This window comes from Leuresthes tenuis, unplaced genomic scaffold (genome assembly GCF_036924035.1).
Source record: "Leuresthes tenuis unplaced genomic scaffold, fLeuTen1.0.hap1 SCAF_12, whole genome shotgun sequence".
NCBI classification, from domain to species: Eukaryota; Metazoa; Chordata; class Actinopteri; order Atheriniformes; family Atherinopsidae; genus Leuresthes; species Leuresthes tenuis.
Window position 1 is genome coordinate 25,555,997 of NW_027325366.1, and position 15,647 is coordinate 25,571,643.

Sequence of the window (15,647 nt, forward strand, 5' to 3'; positions counted from 1 at the left end):
CAGACCATTATTCAGAAATGTGCCTGCTCACTTTTGAAGGAATGCAGAGTTAGTTACGTACTTCAGTTCTGCAACAAAGAATGTCTTTTTGAATGCATGCCGTGCTGCTAGTTTTACGATTTCAAGTATAATGAGAAAATGTTGTCACTGAGCACATCTGTCAGACAAAAAGTGAGGATGTATACTAAATCTTTACTGACATTTTGTTACTCTCCGCTTGTACCATATTAGGCCAATCAGTTAGGGAAGATTGGGGATAAAAATCCAATGTGATTTGAAGCATACAGCAGGGCAACTTCGATTTAAGTTTCTGCACGTTGGGTTTATACTTTAAACACACTAACCACCCCCTGCTACTTGCATGCAGTAGAAAAGCACAGCTTTTAATTTCAACTTAGCAACTCAACGTGATGCAAGCAGCACCCACTCCTACTAACACATGCCGACACGCATTTTTATCACCTAAACTGACTTTTGAAAGACAAAAACACACTTGCTAATTCTCTCTCCATTCTCAACAAACTATTTTGAGTCGAAACAATTTGGTTTGGAAACTTTCTCTTTCTCCTCACTAACACATTAACAGAAGACTTGATCGTGTGACTGCTTTTTTACTATATGCTGGCTCTCGTTTTCTGTGCACAGACCTCCTAACCAGTGCAAGAGAGGGGGCAGCTGTAGAAGTCATGTACAAAATATCCTCCATGTAATTACATTCTCCTGCCTCAAGGCTGGATTCAATGTATATACATGCCCTGTTAGAAAGATGAGAACCGTGGTTGAGTGAACATGGAATGTTTCACACGTGTTCTTTGTATTGAGAACAGGGGAAAGAATATGGCACAAAAAAAATGTCCAGCTCTGCCTCATTGTATCGTTTTACAGGATTTGGCTCATCGACTGCCATGTTAACATTAAAAGAGGGAGGGTACAATCTCTTCCAGTTGCGATGCTACTTTGACAATTTGAAAATACATGTAGAATATGTGATCCTGTGTGCAGGGAGAGTGTGTTGTTCTCAGATCATTAACAAAGGAAGAGTGAGCTACAGTTGTGCAAATTTTCCCTAATTAGTGGAATATGTTTCCCACTGGTCCCATGAAGGTGCTCCCCTTCATTCCAAATGACTGCTATTTGAGCGTTCCCCGTCCTTTGCCAAGAAAGTTTATTTAAGTCAAGTGTACAGTGGCATGCCACCCCTGACATAAAGCCTGTGTTGAAACTTGCTATGTATGTATGTATGTATGTTTTTATTTTTTTTAAACTCTCTCTTTGCTTCTTTGGTAACCTGAATGTCACTTTCTTGTAAGTTTTGAGAAAGCATCTTCAAGTATTTTAAATACTCTACATGCAATACGTTTTCACTACATTGCACGCAAACTCATCCCTACAGCTGCTCTAGAATGATATCACTTCCTATGGTTAACTGTTAATAGTGTTAACTGTTAACAACATCACCATCTCACAATCTCCCTCTTTTGTTTCACGTTTTTGAGGAGATATTTGCCGCTGTTTGTTTTGCACAAGAAGGCATTTATGCTAATGCGACCTCTTCTAAAGACAATTTGCCGTCAATTTAACAGCGTGTTAAAACCACAGTCAACATCAATCATGTGGATGGAAGGCAGAGAGCAAGTGATAGGTTTGGGGCTCTGTCATGCTAATCTTCTTAACAACTTCAAAATAAATTCATTAGGCCTCTATACATACAAACGTTGACACGCTTTCTGTCCTTTTTAAATGGCATATGGCATTTCGAGTTTCACAATGAATTAGGTGAAAAGGGGGAATGAATGGGAGCGTAAGTTAAGCTGTTTAGGAGGCTATGCAGCTAGAAATTAATGAGCTCTAATGATTCTGTTAGAAGTTTTGGTTACTCTTGGAAGGAGAGCTGCAAGATCAACCTTTATTAACAAACTCTCCGTTAAGCTAATCGACTCCAGGGTAAAAACAGTTTTGCTTTCCTTATCTCTCTTTCAGATAGAGTATTTTCCAAAACTGTAAGATTTCTTCTTCAGCACCCAAGTGTTGCAGTTAATACAGAACAATTATCACCACCAACCCTAAAACTGTGATACTTGTTGGCCCACTTGTTGCACTGCCTGTATGTGTCACATTTAATTTGTAAACCAGAAAGGCCCACTAGGCCAGTGATAAGCCCTCCCAAAGATATGCTGCTGTTACCATGCATTAGAGATATCCTGGCAGAAGCCAGCTCTATCTTGGAGGCAGTCAGGGCATTGTCTCAGCAATCTAGCTGAGACTATAAAAACAAAGCCTTTCTGTCCACCCCTCAGCTTCTTCCAGCATTGTCTCTAAAGTAAGATTTAGAGAGAAACTCTGCACTCTCTCCGAGTTAACGGATGTCTTTTGAAAGGTTTACTGCTCTGTTAGTTCATTTGGCACAACGCTCTGTCTGTGCTGCTATAAACACTGCTATAAAGGGATCAGTGAGGATAGCCTCTGTAAAGTTCATAAAAAGATCTGTGTCTCTGATAATGTCACTGACATATAAGAAATGGTCACCCCTGAATTAACCCATCCAGCACAGTCCTTGGTGAAATGTGGCTTTTCCTGTCCTGCCTTTGTCATGTTTTTTTAATCTTTTTATCTGTTTTTAATTAGCTTTATTCCCTTCTATTAATATGTATTATTCTAACCCTATAGTCTCTATGGAAAGGAATGGAAAATCACTTGCAATACATTTTACTGTGGGCACATTAGAACACTTTTCAACACAAAACTCTCAAAGAGGCCTAAGCAAGCCAACATTGAACACATTAAAACCACATGGCCCATGATATACTGTATGTCCTGTAAAATGTTAGCCAGCTTGGTCACTTCAGCTCCATGGCAATAGTGTTTGTTCATAAAGTTTGCAACCACAGCTCAGAAGATAAAAATATCAACAAACAGAGAATACAGCATAATCTTGCTGTATTCCTTTTTTCAAGCCTCCAATAAAGCAATAAAGTACTTGGATGTCATACATTTGCCTCAGATGCAAAAATTGATTGCTGCAATTATTTTCACATTACCATAGCTTGGTTTTGGGAAAGTAATAATATTGTTTTGGGAATAATATATCAAATATCTACAGAAGCATTTAGCTCGACAGGATTCATTGTATTTCTACAATTCTCTGAGAGTTTCCCTTCCTCTTGGACTCTGAGGTTTTTGGCTTTTGAAGCCAGTGCTTGATGTCATGGCACACAGAGATTCAAACTCCACTTCTGTTACATTTCTGGTTGCTGCTGAGTCAATCTGGCAGTTGTACAAAGAGCTTCCCCCACTGCTAAAAAGCTAAATGACTTAAAGCATTAAATTCTTTGTACTATGTTGTTTTAGATATTTTTTAAAGCAGAAATTGGTTTCTCTAATTTGTCAACCCACGTTTGTCCCAGGTTATAAAGCACCAGTTTGTCATTAACATTATGAGGATTATGAACATCCTTGCACGAGTCGAAAATGTCTCAGCCCTTTAAAGTTATGCTAAATATGATGAGATTGCAGCAGCAAACAGCAGATTTGTGCTTGCTCTCAACGAATGCAAATGTGATCAACAGGACCTTTTCATCATTTCTGAACTATTAGAAATGCATTTATAATTTTTTTTCAGTGTTGAGGTCAGCGTTCATATACTTTACATGGAGTCTTTGGTACTGTCAATCCTGTGATTTTGAATATTATTATTTCAATGATGAAAGTGGCTTTACTGAGGCAAAATTTTTAAAGCAACACTGTACAAATTTCCTTCATATGCTCTGCAATGAAAACTGCCATGGGGACTCTCACATTACTACATTTATACACTGCATTACGCATGTAAAGGTTTTGACACTCACTCAGACTCCAGGGGTATTGAGACTGAGGCTGGAGCCGTTCTTGGCTGAGGACAGAGGAGTGGCCGGACCAGAAGAGTGTGAACGGACCTGTCTCAGTGTCATTGTTGAATCACGGTCTGCCTGCTAGTATTTAGGAAAAGGCCATGGTTAAGCTCTCACAAAACTTTTCAAAACTTAAACCCTGTATGTTGAAAAGTTTTGCTAAATCTAATGCACACCAATGTGCTTCCAATGGATCCTGACAAAGCAGCTGTTTATGACACCTTTGGAGTGACACCATGATGAATGGAGAAATTCTCCTTGTGCATGTGTGGGTTTCTTCCAAGTCCTCCTCTAAGTTGGTGACTCTAAATTGATTCTTGGAGTGAGTGTGTGTCTGCGCTGCCCCTGTGATGGACTGGTGACCTGTCCAGGGTGTACCCGGCTTCTCACTCTGTGACAGCTGGGGTATGCTTTAGCCCCACCCTGACCTTGAATATGATAAAGCAGGTATGGTAAATGGATGGATGGAATTTGGAAGTCAGGTCAACGCCTTGAGCTTTTTTGTCTTTTTGTCTTTTTAGGTTGGTGGTGGTAAGAGCCACAAAAACAGTTTACGCTGTATTTTCTTTTCTCCCTTTTTATGCACATGTTGAAGATACAAATTGGAAAAGTTTCTTTGAGATGGTATACGCCTTGTTTTCATTTAGATTCCCACAGGAGAGATGAAAACATCCTTTGTGAATAAGTTTTGACATGATGAATAATTGTCCAACATGACTGATCATATTAACAATCAACTTTTATATACTATTCAAGCGACTTGTTTTGTTTATGACCTTTTTATTAAGTTTTTATTTATTTTCTTTTTTTCAGTTGGTAACCACGGATTTGTTCACAATCATACATATAGCTTATATCACAGTTTTCTGGCTAAATCCAGAATTTAACTACTTCTGGTTTGAAGTAGTTAAATCGAAAAGTGTCTGCTGCACATTTTCTCCTTAGTGCCACTATAAAAGCTTGCTTTGGTTGGAAAAAAACAAATGTTTAATCAGGTAGTACCTGTCAAAAATGAGTTCCAAGACCCAAGTTTTTCCTCAGTGCTTAACGTTGGATTATCACAGAAATATTCTGGTCATTTACTTCAACACTGAAAGGTTTTAATGCCTGATCAATGTTGTATTACCAGACAGAGAGGATGGCATACACTACCAGTCAAAAATTTGGACACTCATTCACTCATTCAAAATGTATGGAAAAGTGTGTCCAAACTTTAGACTGCTACTGTACATGTATGGAGCCAATTTTTTCTCTATTTCATTCCTACAAAATGGACAACCACTGTGTTAAAGACTCTTTGACCCTTTGAAGGGCTAGATAACCTTTTGTCCTCAAAAAGAAACGTGACACCTATGGCAGTGTACAAAACAGGGAGTTATAGAGTTCATTGAACACTTTTGTTTGGGCCCACAGTGTGCCAATGTATATACGTAAAAGACTGACATGATAAACGTTACTTAAGATTGAAGATTATTTTACTTCTGACCAGAATGCAACTACCGAGACCCTGTTGAGTATAATTATATTTATGGTGTTGATTAAAAACTGAAGTAAGTAAGAAAGGAAAGAGTCAAGTAACTTATAGTTGAAAACTGTAGTTATTAATAGCTTGCTGATGTTATTGCACCATCAAGCCTGCTTTTCCTGCTAACTACTAATCACTTCAGCAGAGGTGTGTTTGAGAGGCCCACTAATCCTCAAGTGTTAATCAGAGATAGTGCTACTTGCTTCGACTAATGAAAAGAGTGTGAAAGTAGGATGAGTGGGAGAAACGGACAGAGAGGGAGAAGAGGAGAAGGCTTTTCACTTGGAGTATTTGAGAGTGCTGTTCCTGATTACATCTAAAACTACTAAATGTGGCAGTGCCAGTGCACGTTTTAAGAGAAATTGAAGAGAAGGTGTAACTTTTCATCATCTCTTGTGTCTGTAGGTACTGCAACTAGAAACAATATGATTGAATGTGAGAAGACAGATGTACTGTATCATATTGATATGTGTAATGTTTGTAGCGGCTGCTCTTGCTGTGTTACAAAGTGAGTATGAACATATGTTGCATGATATCGTTTTTGAATAATTTTCTCATGGGGAAGTAGAAAATGATTCTGTATGGAGAAATAATAGAGGTTACTATTCTACTATGGCACAGAAACAGTGATTGTTGGCTAAATGCATGGCCTGTCAGCACAGAGAAAAAGCAATAAGGCTTTTATTTGAATTGTTTTATAGTTTTCACAGAGGAGACATTGAGGAGGGTAATTGTTGTGAGAATGAAACTGAAAATAGAGCATTTCTTCCATTTTCTTTTTCACATATTCAGTAATTTTCAGAGTGCATCTTGCTTATAACGCCACCATCTCTGCAATGATCTCTCATCCTTTGCTTCGCCTCCTCACCACACTGCCTTTGATTTCAAGAGCTGAACTATTCTGCAACATTTGTTGATGTGGATCTGCAAGTAAATGCTGCAGAATTGTGCTCCTCTTGGAATTGTTCTTCTTCGCTGACCACTAGGAGGGGAACCCACCATCATCGGCTATACACCATAAAGGCTCAAAGACCGTCGTAGACGCCTTTGCCTTAAAAAAGTCAAATGTAAAGTGGAAGGTTGGGACTTGAAATGTGTTGTAAAAGTAGAATTTTATTTTCAGTGAATTTTCTTTGGTGACTAAACAACCCGTAAGTCATTTATACACACAATCACCAGAGAATTTCTGGCTCCACGGCAGCTCACACATTTACTCTCCCCAGAGCATGTCGAGAAAATTATAGGGCCGCAGTGCACATGTGAAAACAGCTTTTTAGTGTAATGAGACACAAAATCCCTTCTTGTCTTAAAGTTAGAAAAAAAAACAGTATGGTTTTCAGTTTGAGGAATAAGTGACCAAGCCTGGAGAGATGATCAGATGTCTTGTATTGCAAAACGATCAAACTGCATAATAAGGTGCAATGTTTCTACACCTTTCATCTAAACATTCAGAAACTCATAAAACAGTTTACTGAGCAAGTTCCATGTTATCTTTTTATAATAAATGTAAGAAAAAGACCAGGCTAGGGGTTTATTTCTTCTTCATTTGGAAGAGAAGGTTGATTGTCTGGCCTGATTAAAGAAAGGATATCAGTATAATACAAGAAAAAGTCTGCTCATTTACACCCTTCATTGGATGTTTCAATTCAACATTTTTTTTAATTTAGCTTTTTATTTATTTTTATGCTCACTACCAACATTTCCAACATTGAAGCTATAACCCCATTACAAGCAATGTACAGCAAAGTTAGACAGGCAGAGGTAGTGAGACAACTCTACTCCCCACACATGATGTGCCTGCCAGTTTTTCTGGTGTTGTTCAGGTCCAGTGATTGTGAAGTGGAAGACCTTACCAACCAATCTGCTGCCTCTGACTTCAGGCCCCTGTCTGGGGCTCTGAGCTTTGGGCGTGAAGATGTTCTGGGTGACTTCCAAATCTCATTAACCTTGAGCTGAAGGTCCACAATTAGAGCAAAGACCCAAAGGCCAGTGGGTCAGAATATTCTTCTCTTATCCCCTGCACAGCTCTGATAAACTTTCTTCACGAGTGTCTGGGTACACCAATATATCCTGATGTATTGCTACTGTCAGGTGTCAAAGGTGGAAACTTTAACATATTAAGAATTCATCATGAGTCATATATACAAAATATACATTACAGCAATGATTATTGGTAAAAGCGCCATCTCAGGAATGAAGCTGCCTGTTAAATTAAGGATACGGTGATGAAATTATATGATCTGACATTCAGCTTTTGTTTTTGGCTTCAGGTTTGTTTTACAACTGTGCATCTGCACTCATTTTTCAGAATTATTAGATCTCCAGAATTTCAAGCATATTATAGAGTGTATCTTCAGAAATTAATGCATATGAACTGGTTTCATAGAATCAGATTATGTGAATAAAAATGTTTAGTTTAGTGGACGGAAGAGAAAAAAAACCTTTTCTGATTAAATGATACAAAGAAAGTTTGACAAAACTGGTGTCACCCCTCATTAATATTCGGTTTCAGAACCTTTGACAGCTTTGGCAGCCTCTAAATCTTCCTCGAAGCCACCTGGTAGATTCATTCATCTTTTACATGTTAGTTTCTGTCATTCTTCCAGTGCTATGTATTCAATCTTTTTAAAGTAGCAGTCAGGATTTAGGATGCATTGCTGTCCAGTTAAACAATCCATTTATTCCTTCTTTCCTTTTGAGCTTTCTGCTGTTGCATATCTACCTCAAGTGTGAAAGAGCTAATATATATTTGCTTTAAAACTACTATTCTGACACTTGATAACACGTTTAACAACAGATTTCTTGATCTTCTGATTTAATCATTTCTGGGATACGGTTAATGTCTCCCATGCTAGAGGCAGCACAGCACCTCTGCATCATGATAGGACTTCTGCCATGTTTTTTTTGTTTGTTTTTTATCTCAAGAAAGGATTCTTTTCATTGAAGGCTTCTTGTACTACTTTGTGAAATTGATTTACTGCATCCTTAAGGACCTCTACATTGATTTCTTCTGACCATAGAACATTTCCTAAATATACTGTGCTTGACCTACAAAGTCTTGCCTTTTTGTGTCTTTTTACTCAGGACGCCCTATTTGTGTTATAATGTGTGGCATGCGATACAATGGAAGCATATTGCTGTCACCCTATTGTCATCGCGTTATGACAATAGTAAATAACACTTTGTTTTATGTTTTAAGGCATTTTATTACATGATAACAATTTCATCTTGTTATAACGTGATAACAAACTGTTTTATCGTGAAACATTTTATGTTACTACTTTACATTTTTTAAATAATAATGGGAAACGTGTTATAAAATGACAAGTATGACTACAACAGGCTTTCATACCACAGGACTAAAAAAAAACTTAGATTGATGTCTCACTATACTTTGAATTTCAATATAAAGCCTGAATGCAGGTGAGATGGTGTAGTTTGTATCCATGGATCCTCCTGTGCCCCTCTAGCCAATCAATCAGACATGATGCCACTTCAATGGGATCAGACTCCTTCCTCCTTCTGTACAGCCCCATACCTTTTAAAATCTTTCTCAGAGTACACATACCTGTCACAGTCTCATCCAATCCAGCAGACAGCAGAATCTCACCATCTCTCAACCCAAGCATGACGTAGAACATCAAGTCCTGTAAATGAGCCATTTCTCTGACCTGCTGTTCACACACTGCTTCCTCATTGAAAGACAATCACATTAATGTGTTGTGATGAGAAATGTATCATGTTTGCATGATATATTATCACATCATACATTGTAAAAACTTTGAACATGTTTTGATATAACATGGTAAGTATGTGTGTTGTAAAAAAGTGAATATTTATTGATATAACATGATAATATTGTTAAAAACATTCAAATGTAACATGTATCATAACATGAAAAATAAATTGTTTATCAACTCTTCTTTAGATTGCTCCAGGTCATTACCTGATGTTTTTCTACGATCTAAACTAGCCCTTTGCATACTTATCGCTGCCAAATCCCTGAAGCCTCAATTTAATGATTGTGAAACTACTTGTAAAGTTTAAAAACTGTTAAAACTGAATTTTTTGGCTCTTTATAACAGCATTTCCACTACTTTCACCTGCCTTGTGTACATTTAGTACAGAAGCTCATAGTTTATTATGGTTACATAATAGCTTCAACATAAACAGCCTGAATGAATTAACATGACGTTAATCAGTCGTTGTTGTACCCTCTATATTTCTGATAATTAAAATGAAAATAGTGTTAAACATTTAATATGACAGTATCTAATGCATTCATACATAATTCCAATTGATGGTTACCTGTATTTAGAAAGTGCTCTTTTAAATCATCTCACAGTGCATTGTGAGGGTTTATTGCTCTCTTATTTGCAGCTTCCAAGATATAATACTCAAACCTGGATTAATTTTTCTACCATATGTAACAGTAATATTTCAATGGCCTTTGGGTTAATTAAACTTTTGCAAAGGCACACACACACCCACACACACACACTTTAAACACATTCAGTTTTGCACTGCTGCCTTCTACCGCATCATTTTAGTTTAGGCTCTCGTGCTCACTTGTCACAGAATCTTCTGAAGTGTTCAACTTTTTTAGAGTACATCAGAAGTTATATTCATTGGGGGAAATAAAAAGGTTTTATGGCAAATAACTTCTTTAACTATCATTAAAACATACCACGTACATTGTCACTCCCATGGCAGTATAAAAGGGGAAAATTACTGAATTACATGGATCAATAATGCCACTTGATGTGCAGACTGTGGTTTTCCCTTTCCCAGTCAAGATTACCAAGTTTCATTCATCTTTGACAAGGTGTCTGGTTGAGTTCAGTTTGCTGTTTGTCCCTGTTGTTGCTATCTCCACTGCAGCATGTGTTTATGTGCACGCTAAAGCCACTTCATGTGTCCCTCCTCAAGTTACTCATGGTCGGCCATCATACAGTAACCAATGTGGCCTTGAAGCAAAGCTCAGACAGACATATTGCAGCAGAGCATTGTGAGGTTCGAAAGAGGAACATCCCCTCAGTTCAGCGAAGGTCGAGCGGAGGCATCATTAGGTTGACAGAGTCTAAAACAGGGTCTGCCGAGGTGGGGGAATTGAGTGACGGTTTTTGACTCAAGGACATGTTGGTATCAGAGGTTAATGACAGAGTCAGCCTTGGTACGCCGTAGGGGTTGTCACTTATCATACTGATACAGAAAGGCTATGTGTGTTGCATGCATGTGTGTCTGTGTGTCCACATTCAACTGAGGATTTGAAGACAGATATCGATTTGAATATGCTGGAATTAATCACTTTAAGAAAACCACTTTTATTTTCTATTGATACAGTGATTTTAAAGGACAAATGGATCAATTAATCACAACTCTGGACCTGACTTAGTTTACGGCAGGACTCACACAGTTTTCATCAAACAATTCTCTTACAGAATAACAAAACACAAGCACAGATCGCATAAGCATGCATAGAGTGGGAGTCTTTTTTGTCTCTGTCCTAATTGTACCCATTTGATGTTGTGGTTTCAGGCACTACCTTGTTCTCCCCACAGCTCCATTTATCACAGGCAGCAATGGAGACACAGAAAGGCACTCACAGCTCCATTGAAATAGTTCAGTTTTTGTTACTGTATTAAATGGATATGTCAGCAGGCAAGAGACTTCTCTATGTATCTAAAATTACTCCATAACTTTAAAGTGTTTTGATGGTTGAAACTGCTTTTAAAAGGTGTTTGTAGTCTGCCTCAAATCTTCAGGCTCTTGGAATGTCCGCTGAGTTTATTCACTATTTTCTTAAACCTGTTTTGATTTCATGCCAAAGCCCTGTAAGTAAGCCATTAAATATCAATCGTATCCCCGCTCCTTCAGTTTACTTTTCAAAAAATGCTGTAAAGAAACATTGTAGTCTTATGTGATGTAGCAAAAGAAGAGCTGTTTCCTCCTTAGTGCTTAATCAGAACTGAAAAAAATAGTTTTTTAGACAAATATGGCTCAACAATGCTGTTAGAGACAGAAACAGGAAGATATGTCATCAGTTATCTGTCTCACTTAGAACTGATTCAACAGATATGCTCAGTTTAATCAGAAAACCTGTTTACACTGGCCGAGTAAAGGCTCATGTATGACTTACGCCGTAAACGCAAGCCAAGGCGTGTGTGTGCATGTGAGACTGTTATCTTCCTTAAAATTTGGTGTTTATACATGAAAGCATGTAGAGCCAATAATTAAAATCAAAGAAAATGGAATCTCTATTCATGTTAGTCTCGATGTCACATCACACAAATGCCCATAGCTGAGCATCCACCACTACCTCCACCTCCCACCCTCCTTCCTCCTTCGAAGCAGTCTGTGGCTTTTTAAACAAAAAACTTGAGAGTGATGTCTGCTCTGATGTGGAAATGCTCATTTGACTAACAGGATGGGATTACAAGTCAAAGTTAAGGGTATAAACAAATGATTCATATGACCTTTTCAGTTTGAGGACTCGGGGCAGGGATACAATCCTTCAGACTAACCACCAACAAATACTGTCAGCTTTAGGTGGGTTTTAGGTGTGACTGCAGTCAACAGTAAAGGCCCTAAAAATGGTTTGGATACTGCTATAGCAGTAGGCTTATACCAGAGGTGCACAGTATTTTGTCACTGAAAGAAATAAGTTTAGCTCAGTTGTATTTATATAGCACTACCTAATAACAAGTGTTATCTTTAGGCAAGGGTGAAGACCAAACATGTAGCCTTTTTGAAATGTTTCTTTGTGTCTGTTTGCTTGCTTGTTACACTCCTCTCCTGACAAGCTCAAGCAGTTTTATTTACTGCACTGCTCCACTGATCTGATTCTTGTGATCACTTATGACCATTTTATGAATCATAAATGGTTCTTACAATCACCTGCCATGTTTGTTTTTTTTTGGAAGTGCCTGCCCCTTTCCAAATAATTTCATGGACAACTTTGCAGATGGTCCCGTGCAACAAATTATTTGTCAGCTTAATATGGAAACTCCTGATCAATCAAACTCTTGGATATACACTTTATACACTTAGACATGAAAGTTTTGCTTTAGATTAGGCATAAAATTAGTATTATCGTTGATGATAAGTCTTTCCTTATCAGGTAGGGAAGAAAATAAGGGTTTTACTCCTAGATTTGAAACTTTTCTTAAAAACAGATCATTTTAATGACTCAGTGTGATCTAAATATGATCCAGACATGTCATATTCCCATTCTGATATTTACATTTGCCCATCCATAATTTGTGTCTAGGTGCTCACATCTCATCAAACTGTTTCTCTGTCATACTTAGCATGCCGCCCAGGCTTCTACAAGGCTTATGCTGGAAACATCAAGTGTTCAAAGTGCCCTCCACACAGTTTCAGCTACGGACAAGGAGCCTTTATCTGTCGCTGTGAGAAGGGCTTCTTCAGGGCAGAGAAAGATCCTCCAACAATGGCTTGTACACGTAAGTATACCCGAAAACCATGGTTTGATGTTTGTTTGCATGATCCTCCTTGTGTTCTTTGACAATCAGATAAACATGTTAAACAGCATTTGCTAACATCCCAGGAGTCTAACATTCAAAAATGTTTTATGAGCATTTATGAGCGTGAGACTGAAAAGTGAAAAAAATAAATTGATGTGGGATTAACAAAGAAGAACTTAAAACCTTTCAGCCAGCACTGTCATTTATATTGCAGAGAAAGAAATAGTCATTTTCTATTTGGGTTTGACTAAATTTAATTGATTCACAGTAAATTCATATTAAATACTTATATACTTGTGTGCGCCCAACAGTCTGGGTAAGTTATTACTTTGTCTGTAGAGCTGGTGGATTTCTCCAGAATTTGCTGTGGTCATAAATCCTGCTCCGTCTTTGGGACTTATCTAGTGTGAAACTGAACATTAGAGAGTCTCTGGATGAATTACATGGCTTTTGTTCAGCTGCCTCCTCTTCATCGATGATTCACTGACTGTCATTACGACTTCATATTTGCATTAAATTACAGTTTAACTGGACTAATTCTACTTTAATTAAAAAGCCATTTAGCTGTAACTGAGATAGACGGGGGCCACATCAGAGAGCTCTCCAGGGTGGAGGAATGTATTTTTTATATATGGCAACACAAAGCCAAGCCATTGTGGGGATACTGTTAGTTTAAAGGGTCCTGGGAAATCTACAGAGAGGTTTATGCTCTGAAATCATTGTTTTATGACAAAATTTAGATTGCCTAGATGAAGCACCTATGTTTAAAAATACACACATTTTGACCTTTAGGTTTGTCAGTTCAAACTCCTATTAGTACAACAACTGCCTGAATGGTTATGTCTGGGATTTTTTGTGTTTGAAATATGAGAGCATGTTGACTGGGCTTTTATTATTCAGGTACATGGTCATATAATAGTACATCATATCTCATCATTAGCAATGAGCCAGTCTATTCCAAAACACATTTTTGTTAGTGTGGGGGAAAAAAATATTTAGTTGTAGAAAGAATTGAAGTGCAGGCTAAATAAGCAGACCTGGGTGCTCATCTAAGACAATAAACACGGTTGTAATTTAGTGGCTTATATGGCTCGTCAGCTGTTGTTAGTTAGTTTCCTGAAATCAATTTCTAAATCTTTCGGGTCACTTTTGCGCCAAACTCGGTGTGAAAAGCCATGTGACGCTTTAACTACTGCATTGACTAAGAGGCGTAGATTGGTCTACCACACAACTTTTAAGAGCTGTGAGCTCTGCATTTACCCACATAATACATTTTAATTAGAGGCTTGTCAGCTGGTACGTAAACTGTTTGCTTGATGCTGAAGTCAAAAGAAAAAAGGAAATGGAGATTAAAGACTGGGGGCCTTAGGGAAGACACGGGTAAAGAGGAAGAAAGAGAAGATGTCACAGGAGAAAAGATAAAGGTGGAGGAAAAGTGTAAGGGCTGGATGGAGTAGACAGTGAAGAGGGAAAGGAAGGAGGGTGCTGATACCAATCTCCTCTCGGAGGAGAATGGGGGCTGATTGATGGCAGTGGGGTTGCTCTGCAGGAGGAGAGGTGGGTGGATTCTCCTCGATGGAGAGAATAGAGGAGGTGAGATAATGGACGATAGAGGCAGAAAGAGATAAAGAGAGAGAATGGACGGACGCTGACAGAAGTGGCTGAACAGTGGGAGGAGCTCTCCTGTCTGTTGAGACTTTTAGCAATGGTGGGGAGGGTGGAGGGGGGGTGGCGGGGGGCATCCCATTGTCCTGGCAGACAAGGAGCTTGGCAGGACGGGAGTGTTCAAATCCCTCAGGCCTTTTAACTCCACCCTGTTGACAGGTGGCTGCCTGCTATAGCACAATGCTTACTCTGACTCACAAACACACACATCCAGGGACCACAAAAAACTCAGTGGAACAAAATGTGAGGGAGGTAAACTAACTTGGAGTGTTTAATGCAGTGGAGAATTATTTAAATTTATTTGGTAAAGCAGAGTGTGATGGTAACCTGGGAAATGGGGCTATTAATTTTATGGGGCTGCTTCAAATAGCTATTTAGAAACTTTTCAGTATATGCTCCCTCTCTTGTTCCTGTTCACATACTGAAAAATTACTGTTTTCATAGAACTGCCTCCAAATCCAGAAAGAGATAAAGATTCAGGTGGTATGAAGTCTCTTGATTGAAGATAGCATCATACATAGACAGGTATTGATACTGTTATTGTAAGACAGGATCGCTTGTGCTTAGAAAGTGCTGAGAATAGGATAAAGTAGGACAAAAGTACAGGAAGGTGATTGACATGGCAAAATTGTCATTCAGGAGAGTTTACACAATACAAGATTTTACACAGAAAACACGCTCAGTGTTTTTTGTTATGTAGTGGGTTTTGTTTTTTGGCAGGTATTGATAAAAAAGAGATGGGGGTTTGGGGGACAGTGAAGGACAAACAAGTACTGATAAAGTTAATTCGCCAGCAGCAACTTTTATTACAGGGCAGGCAAGTGGCAGCAAGCGGGTCGAGAGGGATTAGCAGTTCACTGGGAACAGGAGATCCTGAGGATGAGGGAAGATATTGGCAAAATGTTCTGTGATATCTACTGAAAAGCTAACCACAACAACAAATTTGTCCTGCCTGTCAAAGTAATTGTTGTTGCTCCTCATGTTTAAAGCTGAATAGATAGTAAAAATAAGGTAAGAAAAATACAGTTCCCATCAAATGTTTGAATCCTCATTCTAAATCAACTAGCAGGCCAAACTTTTTGC

General features: G+C 38.4%; 1 protein-coding gene across 2 annotated transcripts in view; it reads left to right on the top strand.

Annotated features, from left to right (window-relative positions):
* LOC140319577 (ephrin type-A receptor 6-like) overlaps positions 1–15,647 on the top strand; it is a 154,233-nt gene that overhangs the window by 63,193 nt on the left and 75,393 nt on the right. For both annotated transcript variants that reach the window (XM_072397261.1, XM_072397260.1), the window contains one exon: positions 12,723–12,878. In XM_072397261.1, the coding sequence (XP_072253362.1) occupies positions 12,723–12,878 (156 nt within the window). The remainder of the gene's footprint in view (positions 1–12,722; positions 12,879–15,647) is intronic.